The 18,307-nt window shown below is 37.9% G+C and overlaps 1 protein-coding gene across 3 annotated transcripts in view; it reads right to left on the minus strand.

Annotated features, from left to right (window-relative positions):
* The window catches only part of LOC130915929 (cytosolic carboxypeptidase 4), a 105,342-nt gene that overhangs the window by 49,450 nt on the left and 37,585 nt on the right, over positions 1–18,307 (minus strand). For all 3 annotated transcript variants that reach the window (XM_057836179.1, XM_057836182.1, XM_057836181.1), the window contains exons 10-14: positions 13,971–14,130; positions 13,584–13,674; positions 11,866–12,132; positions 5,397–5,480; positions 4,470–4,559 (exon numbers count right to left, since the gene is read on the minus strand). In XM_057836179.1, the coding sequence (XP_057692162.1) occupies positions 4,470–4,559; positions 5,397–5,480; positions 11,866–12,132; positions 13,584–13,674; positions 13,971–14,130 (692 nt within the window). The remainder of the gene's footprint in view (positions 1–4,469; positions 4,560–5,396; positions 5,481–11,865; positions 12,133–13,583; positions 13,675–13,970; positions 14,131–18,307) is intronic.

The following is an 18,307-nucleotide window of genomic DNA, read 5'->3' on the forward strand; positions in this document are numbered from 1 at the left end:
GCAAAAAAAAAGTCTAATATGTACAATAAAGGGGGAAGATGTAAGGACACTAGTCACTAGTCACACTAGCCCAAATCAGCAGAGTAAGAGTAGCGTTTCTTCTTCATATTCTTCTCAGCAGATTGGACTATTGCAACGGTATTTTTACAGGTCTTGATAAAAAATCCGGAAGCTGCAGCTAGTACAGAATGCTGCAGCCAGAGTCCTCACAAATACAAGGAAGCTTTACACCGGTTTTGAAATCGCTACACTGGCTTCCAATGAGTCAAAGGATAGACTAAATTACTACTGCTCGTCTACAAAACACTTAATGGCCTTGGACCAAAATACATGCTTGATTTGTTAGATTCCTATGAGACATCTAGACCCCTAAGGTCGTCTGGATCCGGTCTCCTGCATGTTCCAAGAACAAGAACCAAGCAGGGTGAGGCAGCATTTAGTTATTATGCTCCTCACCTCTGGAACAAGTGACATGAACATCTGAAATATGCTCAAACTGTTAGCTCCTTTAAATCAGGGCTAAAAACACTTTTGTTTAGCACTGCATATCCATAACTGTCTATATATCTCAATCTACTTGCTTTCTATTCCTCTTGTGCTTATCTCCATTGCTGATTTCAATTATTATTTAGTAGTTTTTGTTTTGTTTTTATTTATTTATTTTTATTCTATTTGTGATTAAATGCGATTTTTATGTATAATTGTATTTCCTATTTTGATTGTCCTGGTTTTTACGTTGTTAAATGTGATTTTTATGATCTTCATGTGATGTAAAGCACTTTGAATTGCCTTGTGTTGAATTGTGCTATATAAATAAATTTGCCTTTGCCTTTGCCTCAAGTAAAAGTAAAAAGTATGGCATGCAAAACTACTCTGAGAAGTACTACCCATTATGAACAGATTAGAATCAGTGATTATACAATGGTTTTATTATTTTTGATGAAAATGACCATCACATTCTCAACTCAGCATTGTCCATTGACTGTCAAACACAAAAATATACAGTATGCAGCAGTTTGCCGCGAGCATCTCAGTCATGTCCATTTCAATGTTTTAGCTGTAGGTCCCACACCAAATGTAGTATATATAAAGCAATATTCCAATGTTGCCTCTTGTGAAATAAAGACACGCTACCCAACTATACTGCAGGAGTTGCATTTACATCAGAATTAATTTCAAACATTTAAAAATAGCTTTTAAACATGTGCTCAAAAGTGTTGGTAACAATTAAAGAAAACATGACAGTCATAAAATAAAAAACAGATAAAATAATATAAAAAGTAAAAGAGCAAAGTGACTTGTTGGCAGCCTTTAAAAGGGCCGCGTGGCTAATAAAAGGTTTGGAGACTAATTCAAGAACAACTTGGTTGAACATCAGCGTCATTTTGTCGGTATACCATCATTTTTGTTGCAGCTTATTTCATGAGGTTGACTAATTTCTTTATCTACGGTATTTTGTAATTGTTGAACCAAAATTCTCAAACAATGTCTGATTGTAATGGATTAATTTTCCTGACATTGATATTTAAAAGTTTTGAGTTATTTTTGACTACTGGGGTTTCTTCTTTTGGTGAACTTGTTCACTGTCAGACCAGGTACAGTACATGTATATATTCAAAAAGTACCGTATGTGTTGCGGTAGTTAGTAAAAGAATAAGAAAATGTACATCCATTAACGACAATAGATGTCAAATCCATTTAAAGTGGGAGTGGTTGGCGGCAAATGATCTCCGCTATCTCTCGCAGTCAAAATTGATTGGACGTCTCTCGCTGTCAAAGGCAGCCAAATCATTAAAACAGGGGTACTAAGGCTTACGAGCATACGGTGTTTGTACAGCAAATACCACGCACAGCTTTCAACGGCTGTTCCATTCACTGTGCTATGGCTGCAGTGGTTAAACTTTAGTTATGTTAAAATCAAAACTCAAGGCATTATGGATAACTGTTTTTCTTAACCCAAAATAAGGAAACATAACTAGACAATAGAATCTGAAAAAAAAAAACGTAAAAATAGGGTTCGTTCGTGGGTTGTCTTTGACCAAATAGTAATAAAATAACCACTAGACCACAATAATTCTTGAGTAGAGGTAGTCCCCGGGTTATAACGTACATGGCTTAGGTGATTTCAACGTTACAACACCGGAGTCTCGTCCCTGCCATTTTGTCTCCAGTGTTTAGGTTTTTTTTTGTGTGTGTGTGTGTGTAAACTGTACCTTTTTGTACCTCACAGTATATTATTTTTTACTCTATCTCATTAATATGAGTGTTCTGCCCTCTGGCGAAATTTGTATTTGATTATAATGTTGACTTTTGTTTTATGATGCATGCTTTTATTTTGGCGGAGGAAGTGTAGACCAAGTAGTGCTTCCGTTTGCGAGTAAGAACACATGTACACACGAAGAAGAACGTATTTGCGTGGACGAAGAAGAGTGCACGAGCACACACGAGGAAAAGTGCATTTGCTCCCACGAAAAAGTCACAAAGCTGAGTGAGAGTCCAGAGAGAGGGGAAAGATTACAGCTTAGCTCACTATCTAGCTAGGACAGTACAAAGACGTATAATACATGTTTTTGGATAGTTATTTTGGGATTTAGGGGTAGTTAAAGGGTTCATTCCAATTTATGCGGAAAATTCAGGTTACATCGCCAGTGTAGGAACGGAACTCCTTCGTAACCCTGGGACTACCCATAGTCATGTCCTACACATACTGTAATTCCGATTTCAGCCATTTATATGAGACTACTGTATACCGTCCCACTTCACTTCATAGTGTCATGCATAATTTAATGTGGTTCATGAATTTAGAAATTATTGCATTCGCTTTTTTTTTTTTAAGTGCATAGACTTCATAATGATATTGACGGATTCGACCTTCACTGTGCCCCGCCTTCAAGTAGGGGGCCATCCCACAATGCGCATAAGTTATTTGTAATCTGTCGCAGCGAAACGTGCAGCGATCCAACGACGGATTTATGTTGGAAAAAGTATAAAAGCTGTACTGCATACACAGACAGCAACAAGGCAACAAGCAACATGGAGCCCTTCGAGCCTGTGCAAGTAAGGGGGACAGTTGCACTTGGAGCAAAAGAAGAAAGGGTAGCAACACAAAAAAAACACCATCGAATGCGGAGGTATATACCTTTGTGTGAAATCAGTTGTCAGATTGGCCCTACGACCCACTAAATTCAAATTATTCCGTAAAAACCACTGATTGGTGGACTACCGACCGAAATGAGTATTAAATTTGCTAATATAATTGTTTAGGATTATTTTAGATGCATATATGTTATATTTTTCTTATAGAGTATTCAACGAGGAATACGATAGACCCATTAATTAATAGACTTTTTTGGAAAAATCACCATTTCTTTAAGTAATCACTTGAATACTGAGGTGGCGTGTGAAAATCAACGTAAAAAACAACTCGGCAAGGACTTTCCAGAGAGTACTTGGTGAGTCACTCTTTAAACAATCATGTGGTTTTAATAGTTGATTGGACTTTTTTAAACATGTATAATCTACGTGACATGGTTAGTGCTGATTGGGATTGATTACAGAATCGTTAGATAATCTGCCAAAGGATTCCATGGTATTGAAACACTCCCTACACTAGTTGCCGCGACAGTACAGTAAAGCTGCGTGTGTTAAATCTGTTGGCCCTCTGGGGACCCCTGCTGGCTGGGGGCCCTATGCAATTGCCTGGTTTGCCTAATGGAACGCGACGCCTCTGCACATACAAACAGAAAGGATTGTCTCAGGAGTGAATTGTTCGAGAATTCAAAGTAAATATTACATTTTTCGTTTTTTTCACAAGAATTTTCAACGTAAAAAGCTCTTTGTTGTAATTTTTAACAGACTAGCATCATTCTTCAACATATTTATGGAAAATAAATGCTAACTGCGAGGTTTTTTTTTTGCTTTTAACCAAGAATCGAGACAGTTTTACGTCCATATCTAAAAAAAAATTCAGGGATTTAAGCATTTTAGCTGGCCGAGCGCCCCGTGTCCCGTCATTATCATTATGAAGTCTGTGCTTTCTTTCTCTTTCTCTCTCTCTCTCCGTTTTTCTTTCTTTCTTTCTTTCTTTCTTTCTTTCTTTCTTTCTTTCTTTCTTTCTTTCTTTCTTTCTTTCTTTCTTTTCTTTCTTTCTTTCTTTCAATTTTTGAAGCCTGCTCAGTGAAAACTCAGAGGATTGACTACATTTTAAACATTGTTCCGTCTGTCATTTAAAAACACATATTTGGAGTGTTTTTAAAAGGTAAAAAAAATGATTACGCCGACATGGTATGAGGTATCAAAATTAATAAAATAATTAACAATTAAAGGTTAATGTCATTTATGTTCATCAATCGTTTGAATGCCCATTCCTATCAATTATATTATGTTTGTTCCTCAGTCACATCTTTTTTGCTTACCCATGATGGTCTCTTAGCTTTTTAAACCTTATTACCATTGAAAAGTGGGCATACCTGCGGACCTGAATAGCCTTTCTGAGGTTACCACATTCAAAACTGGAAAAGAATCTCAATGGGCCTGGCTTGTCATGTGGAAACTGTAAACTAACAAAGAAAGAAACACTTTTAGACATTTTATGAAGCGTTGAACAAAAAAATTATTCTTTTTAAATGTGTCACATATACAAAAACATTGTGATACACAGTACAAGTGACAACTCAGCTCATCTACAATGGTATGAAAAAGTATCTGAACCTTTTGGAATTTCTCACATTTCTGCAAAAATTCACCATCAAATGTGATCTGATCTTAGTCAAAATCACACAGATGAAAAAACTGTCTGCTTTAACTAAAACCACCCAAAAATTTATAGGTTTTCATATTTTAATGAAGATAGTATGCAAACAATGACAGATGGGGGAAAATAAGTAAAAGTAAATAAATAAATAAATAAATAAGTGAACCATCACATTTTAATATTTTGTTTGATCACAGGTCTTCAGATAAGTCTTTTGACCGAGCCATGATGCACATCGGACAATGCTTCTCATCAAGACAATTCTAAACAAGTGTGTGATTTATAGTGGGCAGGGCAGCTTTAAACCACTCATCAGTGATTGGGCACACACCTGACTTAAAATGTTTGGTAAAAATTGGTTTCAATTGCTCTTTAAATCTCCTTAGGCAGAGGGTTAACTGACTAATTTTCCCCCCTTTTGTCATTGTTTGCATGCTATCCTCATTAAAATATGAAAACCTATGAATGTTTAGGTGGTTTTAGTTAAATCACAGTTTTTTCATCAGTATGATTTTAACAAAGATCAGATTACATTTGATGGGGATTTGATGCAGAAATGTGAGAAATTCCAAAAGGTTCAGATACTTTTTCATACCACTGTATACATAAAATGACTTCCTGCATCAGTGCATTTCATACCTACCTGCTGTTTTCCAGGTCAAAAACTACCTGGTTAATGATATCAGAATATGTCAAGAAACGTCGAATATCTTCAAGCACTTTCTGTCTGCCAAAATAATAATGAAAAACCAGGTAAATAATTGAAGATTCCAAAACGATGGCAGTCTTTATGCAGTCAAATTCAAATGTAAAATGTGTGCTTTAATCTGGATTCACATGCATGTGTGAAGGAACAAGTCAACAAACTGTCCTTCTGAAATAATCCATAGAGATTCATTGTGTCTATACATTGAGTTATAAATTCATTAGGAATTTCCTTTCTTCATCAGAGCACCTCTTATGAAGATGGGAGATCCCATTCTGCAATGTTAGAATTAATTATAATAGAATCTTTGAATGATGTCATGCAGACATCCTGCAAATCAAGAACAGACTTGCTTCCAGTAATCCTACTTTGACATATTTTACTTACTGTATTTACTTGTATAAAATGTGTATAATCCAGAGGTGGGTAGTAACGCATTACATTTACTCTGTTACACTTACTTGAGTAATTCTTTTGAGAAAAATGTAATTCTACCATGCCTTACTTTTAACTTTTACTTGTGTAGATTTGTGAAAGAGAAACGCTAGTCCTAATCCACTAATTTGGGCAACACTAGAGTCGATACATTTTTCCGCTTTATTCGACATATTAGATTTGACTTTTTCCAGATATACCCACAGTTTCACCAATTACATGTCTCAACAATAATCACATTCTTCCATTATACCACTCAGACATGACATCACATTCACATGACAACACACATCCTTGTAGTTAGAAGTCCTATGAACACGGCCGTGTCATCAACATTACTCGAAAGCGCCGATTTCAACATCTCTGAAAGTTTTTATTATTGATAGACCACGGAAAACAGGAGATATGCTCATTTTAATTTCATGATAGAAAATGTTTTCCCCATTAAAGGGCATGCATGTTCTTTGGGCAGGTGATGATTCATTCCTGTAGATTCTTTCGATGATTTTTGTGCATTCTTTTGGCCAAATTTGGTCATGTAATCGGGAATGATACAGTGTAATAACAATTCATATTTAGCTGAGCAGTGTTGTTTTCGTCAACAATGACGATAAAGAAAATATTTTGTCGACAAATAATTTTTTAATGATGATCATAGACTTTATAATGATATTGACGGGTCAGATTCGACCTTCACTGCGCCACGCCTTCATGTAGGGAACCATCCCACAATCCACTTCAGTTATTCGCAGTCGGTCAAAGCGATACATGCAGCGATCAAATGCCGGATTTTTGTTGAAAAAGTATGAAACCTGTACCGCATACAAACAGGAAGGGTTGTCTCAGGAGTGATTTGTTCGAGAATTCAAGGTAATTATTACATTTTTGTTTTTTTCACAAGAATTTTCAACGTAAAAGCTCTTTGTTGTAAGGCTGCCGCCACATTGTCTAACAGCCTTGCAGACTATTTACATGAAATAAATGCTAAATGCCCGTTTATTTATTTATTTTTTGCTTTTAACCAGGAATCGAGACTGTTTTACGTCCATATTTATAAGGAATTCAGGGATTTAAGTATTTATTCACAAGAATTTTCACCGGAAAAGCTCTGTTTACATACGGCGGGCGCCACATTGACTGACAGACTAGGATCAAATTTGACATATTTACGTAAAATAAATGCTAACTGCACGTTTTTTTGCTTTTAGCAAAGAATCGAGACTGTTTTACGTCCATATCTGTAAAGAATTCAGGGATTTAAGCATTTATTCACAAGAATTTTCACCGGAAAAGCTCTGTTTACTCATGGCGGCCACCACGTTGACTGACAGACTAGCATCGTACTTCGACATGTTTATGTAAAATAAATGCTAACTGCACGTTTTTTTTTTTCTTCTTTTGACCAAGAATTGAGACTGTTTTACGTCCATTTTTATAAAGAATTCAGGGATTTAAGCATCTATTCACAAGAATTATCAACGAAAAAAGCTCTTTGTCTGTGATTCTACTCGGTCAGCTTTGACGGCCACGCCAACAATACTGGTCCCCTATTAATCGACCCCGCGCCCCGTCAATATCATTATGAAGTCTATAGGACGATGACGTGACGATGACGAGCTAAAAACGTGGTTTGGGGGACAAGAACATAATGAGACTAATGCCAGTTTTCCTCTGACGAGACGACGTATCTGTCATATGTTCACAATGCGTGACATTTTCATATTGTATGTGGAGTATGGCAACTTGCATCGTGGCAGTCTTTAGGTCGTGTACACATGTGATATGTGCTGCGTGGCTGCACTTCTCCCCCACGCTCCTCACCGGAGTTAAGGATGTGTCTTACCAAAATGCTGTCTTCTGTCTGCATGGACTTTGATTGTGTTGTTCTAGTGGGTGACTTTAACATTCATGTTGATAATCCTGAAGAAGGATGTGCTATAGAGCTTTTAAATATTTTGGATACATTTGGTTTATCTCAGCATGTCACAGTTCCAACACATAACAGAGGGCACATACTGGATTTAATAATATCCAAAGGTCTTAACATCTCTGAGGTCACAGTGAATGATGTTGCTCTGTCTGATCACTATTGCATTATGTTTAAAATGACCACCCCTGTCCATCCTCTGAAAAGGGAAACAGAGGTGATTAGGAAGCGTTACATAAGTGATAACACTTGTGCGTTATTCACACAGGCCTATGCCTCACCATTAACCCCTACAATAGCTCCAGTGGAAGAACTTATAAATTTAAATAGTAAATAGTTTCAGTTCCAGTGTGATGACTGTAATTGACACTATTGCCCCGATTAAGACAAAATCCTTGTCAAGAAAGAAGAGGTCACCCTGGAGAAATGCCATACTAGCTATAAAACAAAAGCAAGTTTGTAGACGAGCAGAACGCAGATGGCGAAAAAACAAACTCCTAGTTTTTTATGATATCTACAAAGACAGTCTTCGCAAATACAACCAGGAACTGAAAAATGCTAGACAGTCATATTTTTCAGAGATCATTAGTAGAAACACTAACAATACCCGCACACTATTTTCTGTTGTTGACAAACTGACAAACCCACAAGCATCAATACCTCAGGAATTGGCATCTGAGGTGTCCTGTACTAATTTCGCAGCATTCTTTACACACAAAGTACTAAAGATTAGACAGACTGTGTGCAACTCCAGATTAACAAATGTTACACTAAATGCCTCCCAAAATGTCCCCCACGTCAATCTTAGACAGTTTAGCCTCTTGGACTATGCCACTTTAACAGAAATTGTGTCGAAATTAAAGCCCACAACATGCTGCCTTGACATCCTTCCTTCAAACTTTTTCAAAACTGTTTTTCATTGCATAGCCCCAGACATACTTCAGATTATAAATACTTCTCTCCAAACAGGAGAGTTTCCTCAGACTTTAAAAACTGCAGTAATAAAACCTCTCCTAAAAAAACCTAATCTGGATGCCTCAACCATTAGTAATTACAGGCCAATATCAAATCTGACATTCCTGGGGAAAATTATCGAAAGGGTTGTGTTCGAACAGATCCAGAATTATATGATGCAAAACAATCTTTTTAACTCATTTCAGTCTGGATTTCGACCACAACACAGCACCGAGACTGTGCTTATCAAAGTCCTAAATGATATTCGTCGGAATACCGATGCAGGCAAATAATCTGTTCTGCTACTATTGGATCTCAGCGCCGCATTTGACACGGTTGATCACAACATACTACTCAGCAGATTGGAACAGTGGGTAGGGCTTACTGACACTATTCTTCAGTGGTTCACATCCTATTTACATGATAGGGATTTCTTTGTGTCAATCGGAAACCATCAGTCAGAACGAACCAAATTCACGTGTGGAGTCCCTCAAGGGTCAATTCTTGGACCACTCTTATTTAACATCTATATGCTTCCGTTAGCTCAGATAATGGAACAGTATGACATCTCCTATCACGCCTATGCAGATGACACACAACTGTACATTTCTGTGTCCCCACATGATTATAGTCCCTTAGTCACCCTGAGCAAATGCATTCATCAAATCAATGAATGGATGTGCCAGAATTTTCTCCAGTTAAATGTGCAGAAGACAGAGGTGATCATTTTTGGGCCAAAAAAAGAAAGGTCAAAGATAAGCAGCCAACTTAGCACAATGTCACTTACAGCTACAAATCAAGTCAGAAACCTTGGCGTAATTATTGACTCAGACCTAAAATTTGATAGCCATTTAAAGTCCGTCACTAAATCCGCTTATTACCACCTAAAAAATATAACCAGAATTAAGGGGCTTCTGACTCAACGAGACATGGAAAAACTTATGCATGCATTCATTTTCAGCAGATTGGACTATTGCAACGGTATATTTACAGGTCTTGATAAAAAATCAGTCAGGAAGTTGCAGCTGGTACAGAATGCTGCAGCCAGAGTCCTCACAAATACAAGGAAGCTGGACCACATTACACCAGTTTTGAAATCGCTACACTGGCTTCCAGTAAGTCAAAGGATAGACTATAAAATACTACTGCTCGTCTACAAAACACTTAATGGCCTTGGACCAAAATACATGCTTGACTTGTTAGAGTCCTATGAGACATCTAGACCCCTAAGGTCGTCTGGAACCGGTCTTCTGCATGTTCCAAGAACAAGAACCAAGCAGGGTGAGGCAGCATTTAGTTATTATGCTCCTCACCTCTGGAACAAGTTACCCGAACGTCTGAAGTATGCTCAAACTGTTAGCTCTTTTAAATCAGGGCTAAAAACGCTTTTGTTTAGCACTGCATATCTATAACTGTCTATATATTTCAATCTACCTGCTTTCTATTCCTCTTGTTTTTATCTCCATTGCTGATTTCAATTATTATTATTATTATTAGTTTTTGTTTTATTTTTATTTAATTTATTTATTTTTATTCTGTGATTAAATGCGATCTTTTGTCTTCGTTTCTACGTTGTGTTGATTTAAATGTGATTTTTATGATCTTCATGTGATGTAAAGCACTTTGAATTGCCTTGTGTTGAATTATGCTATATAAATAAATTTGCCTTGCCTTGCCTTGCCTTAAGCTAGGCTGAGCTCCATCTAGCTTGTTTGGAAACACGGTAAGATTTGTTTTCTTATCTTGGCAAGAAAGAATATACAGAATATATTGCTTTAGCCTTTGATGGACTGTGCTGAGTGATCATCAGATGCTAAATATGAATCCTTGCATTAGCGTAACATTTGCATTAGCTTCAGAATGGCGAGCGCTCTCTTAAAACACTGGCCAGTCTAAAGCAAAACATAGACTTCAAAACGTATTGATGGGACACGGGGCATGGGGCTGATTCATTTTGGGCCTTTCTCCGTCAAAGCTGACCGGGGCCGATTCATTTTGGGCCAATCTCCGTCAAAGCTGACCGAGTGGAAACACAGACAAAGAGCTTTTTCCGTTGAAATTTCATGTGAATAAATGCTTAAATTCCTGAATTCTTTATAGATATGGTCGTAAAAGAGTCTTGATTCTTGGTTAAAAAAAAAAAACAAAAAAAAAAAACATGCAGGTAGCATTTATTTAATGTAAATATTGCGAACGATGAGGCTCGTCAGTAAGGAAATTAGCGGCCGCCATTTGTAAACAGAGCTTTTCCGTTGAAAATTCATGTGAATAAATGTGTTAAATTCCTGAATTCTTCATAGATATGGTCGTAAAAGAGTCTCGATTTTTGGTTAAAAGCAAAAAAACGTGCAGGTACCATTTTATTTTACGTAAATATTGCGAAGGATAATGCCAGTGCTAAATTTCTCCCATTTATTTTTTTCACAACATTTCAAAATGCATGCATGGTACCAAAAATATAATAATTACCTTGAATCTTCAACAAATCACCCCTGAGACAATCCTTCCTGTTTGTATGCGGTACACATTTCATAGTTTTTCAACGTAAATCTGGCGTTGGATCGCTGCATGTGTTTGAGAATAACTGCTACTGATTATGACTGATTGAAGCGGAGTGTGGGATGGCCCCCTACTTGAAGGTGTGGCGCTGTGTCCCGTCAATATCATTATGAAGTCTATGAACTGTCGACTAAAACTAGACGAAATTTGTATGAAATTTCGTCGAATAAAATTCGACGAAGATGAAAACATTTTGAAATGACTAAAATATGACTAAGACTAATAAGTATTTTCATCCAAAAGACTAAGAGAAAAATTGACAAAAATGGGAAAACACTTGTGCTAAGAAAAAAAAAGTCATTGTTTAAAAAAAAAAAAAAATCAGACACTAAAAGCAGTTACTCATTAGGGAATTATTTTCACCAATACTTTTTTTTATTTGTACTTCAGTTTTTCGTTGACCACTTTTACTTTAGTAACATTTTTCGGCTGCTCTACCCACCTCTAGAAACAGACAACCATGCACTATATGGAATTGACCGAATAAAACATGGGAAGTTTTTGGCTTGATGTCGGCAAAATCCACGGTACCTTTGGACATTGGGCTTGCGAGGTTCCATGGGTTCATTTCCTGATGGTGAGACCTGACCCCAAATATCAGGAAAAGCAAGAGTGCTGAATCCTGGAACAGATTTTGTTTTGATTGCTGCAGCACGATACATATTGGGTTCATGGTAGGGGATGGCAACACCGTGTATGTCGATTAAATGGTCTAATATGGTAGCATTATAACATTTTCCATTTCCCTCCTCCTTATCCTTCTGCTTATCATTTGTCAGACTTGACTTGGCTTCCATCCTAGGACAAGAAATCAAGCGCCAAGTGGCAGTGATCACAAAAACAGAACGTCTACAAAAACAGGTGAGCTCACAACTACAGTATCATTCAAATAAAAATTCTCAAATTTTGAAAACCAAATATAATGTGTTAAATAAAACCGACTGTCGCTCTCCCTATCTATATATCACTTTACAGTATATTTACTTGTACACTGATTACATCAGTACTTGGAGTTTTAGTTTAGTTTTTTTTTAAATTAGCATTATTGCTCAATTGTGGTTGTTTTACCAAAAAAGAAACATGTGCATTTCATTCAGACTTGTTTTCTTTTCACCATTAAAAGTCAATACTGTTCTAGAAAAAAAATAATAAAAAAGCCCTAAAATGACATTTTGACCTGAGATATTTTTTGTTATCCTACTAATTTATATAGAAATTAGAGATGTACTGAAAGCAAAATAATTGGCCGAAACTACTTTTATTTCTTTTTTTTCTCCATGATTTTCCAATTACTGCCCTTTGCCTTGGCATTGGTTCTACAACCCCGCAGGCTCGAGAAATTTAGTTTGAAAGACGCCGATTCGGACACCCCATGGGAGAGTGAGGTGGCGGTTCTAGGATTTTTCTATAACCATCGCCAAGAAGGGGCCCCATGTAACCCTCCAGGTGCAAGTGTCGCTGCCATCTTTGTTCAGTGTTGGTTTTGGTCAACAAGGAAATACTACTACTGGTAAAAACCAGTTAAGTTTGTAATATTTGTAATAATTTCAGTTTAATCATAATGGGTGCAAGTCAGGATACAATAGCATTGATATTTACCATGCTCTAGAAAAATTCACTCATTCTCTCTCACTTCAGAAAAGATTGATTTGCCCATTGCCATGCTCTGTAATAAAATGGGAACCGGGGCACTTCAGGGGCTATTCAAATTAGAGAGGGGGCCAGTACCCCTGTGGACTGGAGACCCCTTTTAACTACGGAGGACCAAAATTGCCAAATTAGAAATAAATATAATTTTAAAAATGAAGATGACTATACAATAAATACAAAAGTAAGAAATTCAAAGATGAAAATAAATATTGAAATAAATAATGTAAAGTAAAAATAAAGCAAATAAAAAATTATATGTGGAAATCAGTTTAAAAAAATATACATTGAATTATATGTCAATAAACAAAAGCGCTTTGCTCTGGTATTCATTAAATTGTCAGCGTAAACATGGAGATGTAAATCCAATTCAAAATGATTTAGATTTTTTATTTTCACTTCAATTTATTTATGTATTTCTATATTTATTTTTAACCTTTAAATCTTATTTCTTATCCTTGTATTTATAGTCATTTTTCACCTTGACGCGTGGTGAGCAAACCGCATGTATTTCCCAACCAGTGAAATCCGGGGTTGGTCATCCACCAAATCCCTTTCAATCAGAAAAATATACTTTTATGTGCCAAATATGATTATCTTACCTTGCCACAGTCGCTTCCTTTCCAACCGGAGAGCAGGTGTTTAGAATACCAGAACGACTGTTAAAATCTTTTGCCTTTAATAAGCAAGCACCTTTATAGTCACAGAGAAAATAAAGGATGTTAGGGAATTTATTTTAATTCATCAAAATTTCATGGACTGAGTCTTCTGAACAAAGGACAACTTTGTAATAGCGACATATTTTATTTTTGACTTCCATTATGTGATCATTATGATTCCTGGAATACAAAAATTACATCCTTATATTTTCTATACCAAATTTGGTGGTTGTCCAGTAACATTAATATTCTGGTGGCAAAGAACAAATGAAAGTGTATGGCATTTTTTGTAATAAGGTACGTATGTGCAAACTGTAATCAAAACCTAACCTGATTTGGTCGGACCCGGCATGCCTTTTTGTGTCCGGGAGATAAACTCATTATTGTTTTTTTCCCTCATAGAGTGAGGAGGTAAACTGTTGCAATTCTCTGCTTCATCGTCATCTGATGAAGATGATGAACTCTCTTGTGAACTCAAATCAAGCTCTTCCTGGGGGCGGGGCAGATGTTTGCTATTTAGTTTCATTGGTTACATGGTTAAATAAATCAAGTTTTGGTTTTGTTAGTAACAATTAGGGATGGGAATCGAAATCCGATTCCAATTCGGAACCGGTTCCGAGTGTTTCGAGGCCCCGACATCACAATGAAAAAGCCTTAACGATCCCTTTAACGATTCCTAAAGACGCGTATTGCGCCGTGACGTGTCTTGTTGTCCAGACGCATCAAACTAGCATGGCGCCAAGAACCACTCGCTCCAATGTTTGACTACAATTCACCAGGAAAGAGTGTGAAAATGAAAGGTTTGGACGTTTAAGCACGAGCATTGCAGCCATAAACATAACAATGACAGCACGTAGGTTCAAACGCTCGAAAGTGTGTCTTCACTTCACGAGGAAAAATTACAACAAAGCGACTTGCAGTCATTGCAAGGTGGAGATAACTGCATCGGGAGGGAATACGACTGCGCTGTCCTCACAGAGAGGCTAAGGCTCAGTCCTGGCTATACAGCTAGCTAAACTCCCAAATGACGATGCAGAAGACGTTGGTATAATTTGCTGACTTTATTCAACCATCACTTGAAGAGTGAAACTAAGAATAGAAATGAAACAAATCAATTTCGTCCCCAATAACAAACAGGTTTGCATCAACGTAAATCAGCGATGATTAGCTGCTAATAACAGTAATAACAAATGGTTAGCATTCGTTCGCTAGCATTAGCACATCGTTCAAACCACTACAAAACTGGATTTAAGTGTCCGATCGCGAGTGGAAACACAACAACAACAACACAAAAGATGATACATACAGGCGTTGCCTCTGTAGATATTAACATTAACAAAGAATGTAGGCTCGTAGAAGTTTTTCCCTCTCTCACTAACTCGCTCACTCGCTTGGATGCGGCATTTCTTCTTCGGGTGTAAGCGCGCTCTTCTTCACGTAAGTGCGTTCTTCTTCGCGTGAGGAAGTGCAAGGGCGCCCCCACTTGAGCGTGTAAGCGCCACAAAAACTAAAAGGCATGCATTTTAATGTAATGGTAAATAATACACGTTAACCCAGCAGTCCCCAAACTGCGGCCCACGGCCCAAATACGGCCCGCCTCCACATTTGGTCCGGCCATTTTGAATTTTTTTTTTTTTCTCAATCCGGTTATTTATTTCCTGGCCTTTTCCTTGAAGAATTCACAGAGGGTTATTTGGTTATTATCTATTTAATTAATAGTGTTTTTATTATTAATTATTATTATTATTATTATATTATATTATTATTTTTATTTTATTTACTTTCATTCCGTGAAGAATCCAGAAAGGGTTATTTGATTGTGGCTTTCTGAAAAACAATAATTTTTTACATTTATGCACTTCTGCAATCGTCACACTTTTTCTGTTACAAACTGACCCCGGCCCCTCATCAGAGAAGGGAAAAGTTATGTGGCCCTCACAGGAAAAACTTTGGGGACCCCTGCTTTAACACATATTGCCAAAGGCAGAAAAACAACCTATCTGCCAATATATACCAATATTTTTTATTTCTATTAGATAAATGTTTCAGTAAAATGTTACACATTCTTGTGTATTTGCCACTTATTGCCACAGTTAACATTGAGGCTTTGAGCCTCTTTTGATCTTGTTGTGAGTTTGTAAGGTTGAGACTTCTGATTAAACAAACTCGATGCCAATCAAAACGTTTTTTCTTCTTTTTCCTCAAATTAGAATCGATAAGAGAATCGATAAAGAATCGAATCGTTAAGCAATATCGATAATGGAATCGGAATCGGAAATATCCTATCAATTCCCATCCCTAGTAACAATAAATGCATAGACTTCATAATGGTATTGACAGGTCAGATAGGTCATGCACTGCGCTTCGCCTTAAAGTAGGGGGTCGCCCACATCAAGAGGAGCTATTCACGTGAAAAAAATCAATAGGAGAAATTAGCCGCTACAGCATTGGCATAATAGTTTGCAATAATTACGTAAAATAAATGCTAACTGCCCGTTTTTTTAAGTCCATATGTATTAAGAATTCTGGATTTAAGCATTTATTCAGAAGAATTTTCACCGGAAAAGCTCTGTTTACATAAGCTAGCTACATTCATTAACAGACTAGCATTATACTTCGACATATTTACGTAAAATAAATACACTATAAATAAATAATTTATAGAGTGGCTTCTTCCGGTGGGACGTCACATCCGGTGAGTGTATTGTTTGTTAGCAATGCTACTAGTCGCTAATCACCTAGTGCTCCTCAATTTGTTTTATCCCACGGACACATCGGAGAATCGATCCTAGGCAGGTTCGGCTCTCCTAGTGCTCCTCAGTTTGTTTTATCCCACGATTTAACAGCGTAAACGCCTGCTCGTGGATTAAAACAACTCTACTCTCCTCAGTAGCGCTATCTTGCTATCCTAGTTTATCCGAGCCATGGCTAGCCCTCTGCCTTCTCCCTCCCGCCTTTTCTGCTCAGTGTGCTGTATGTATAGCGAGCACCCTGGCTCCTTCGTCGAGGACAGTAGTAGCTGTAGGAAGTGTAGCTTAGTCTCAGGGCTGCTGACCAGGGTTTCTGAGCTAGAAGCACGGCTCTGCACTCTAGAGACGAAAGCTAATCCGAGCTATAGCCAGGTAGTAGCAGGGCCCGCAAGTCGTGCTTGCAGTAGTAGGAATGCTACCGCAGTTAGCCCCCCAGCAAGCCCCATGCAGCCGGGGGAAATTAAGGACGGATTTGTGACTGTACGGGGGAAGCGTAGTGGTAAACGCACAACCTTAGTGCACCAGCAGCTTCACGTCAGCAATAGGTTTGCCCCCCTCAGCGACACACCGGCTGAACCAGACACTCTCGTAATTGGAAGCTCCATAGTTAGAGACGTGAAGCACCCGGCGGTGTCTGTCAGGTGTTACCCAGGGGCCAGAGTCGGTGACATCGAAGGAAACCTCAGGCTCTTAAAGCAGAGTAGGAAGAGGTTCCGCCGTATCGTGATTCACGCAGGCGGTAACGACGCCCGACGGAGACAGTCTGAGGTGCTTAAATTAAACGTAGCCTTGGTGTGTAAGCTTGCTAAGTCAATGGCGGACACCGTAGCCTTCTCTGGTCCTCTGCCTAATTTGGTCAATGATGAGATGTACTCTAGGTTCTCATCATTTAACCGCTGGTTGTCTAGATGGTGCCCAGAAAACGACATAGTCTTTATTGATAACTGGCGGGCATTTTGGGGGAAGTCCTGGCTCATGCGCCGAGACGGCATTCATCCGACTTGGGACGGTGCTGCTCTCTTAACTCGAAACCTGGCCGCCAAACTTAGTCTCCCAAAGTGACTCTTCAGAGTGGGGGCCCGGGCGCAGTGTTGTAGTGTAAAACACATCTCTGTTAGGAGTGATCACTCGCCTCTTTCCGAGCTGTCACAAATCCAACATTTAGGACAGAAGATAGAGACTGTGTCCGTGCCTCGTATAGTGAACAGGAGAAAACAGAGTATTATAGGGACGAGACCAAAGAATTTAATACATATAGTCCCTGATAGCAGTGAAAATAAAATAACTCTTAATAAATATATAAAATGCGGATTATTAAACATCAAGTCAATCTCGCCCAAATCTCTGTTAGTTAATGACTTAATTGGGGATTATAATATTCATATTTTGGCCCTGACTGAAACTTGGCTTCAGCAGGATGACTTTGTTAGGCTTAATGAATCCACACCCCCAAGTCACGTGAACTTTCACACAGCTAGAAGCACGGGCCGCGGAGGGGGGGTGGCAGTAATATCACACTCATGTTTAGGTATGAGCCCAAAAAGTAAAGCTAATTACATTTATAACTCCTTTGAAAGTCTAGTACTATCAATTATAGATGCTTACTCGAAGAACCAAAAACCAGTTCTTTTCATAGTGGTTTACCGTCCCCCTGTTCCCTACTCACAGTTTTTGTTAGATTTCTCTGACTTTTTATCCAGTATTTTGCTAAACTGGGATAGAATTATAGTTGTAGGGGATTTTAATATACATGTTGATGATGATGGTGACTCGCTTGGTAAGGCTTTTAATGACCTACTAGATGGGACTGGCTTCATTCAAAATGTAAATAAACCAACTCATAGTCACAAGCACACCCTGGTCCTGATTTTAACCTACGGTACAGAGATTAGTGATCTTAGTGTCCATCCCCACAAC

The sequence above is a fragment of the Corythoichthys intestinalis genome, chromosome 5 (genome assembly GCF_030265065.1).
Source record: "Corythoichthys intestinalis isolate RoL2023-P3 chromosome 5, ASM3026506v1, whole genome shotgun sequence".
In the NCBI taxonomy this organism is placed as follows: domain Eukaryota; kingdom Metazoa; phylum Chordata; class Actinopteri; order Syngnathiformes; family Syngnathidae; genus Corythoichthys; species Corythoichthys intestinalis.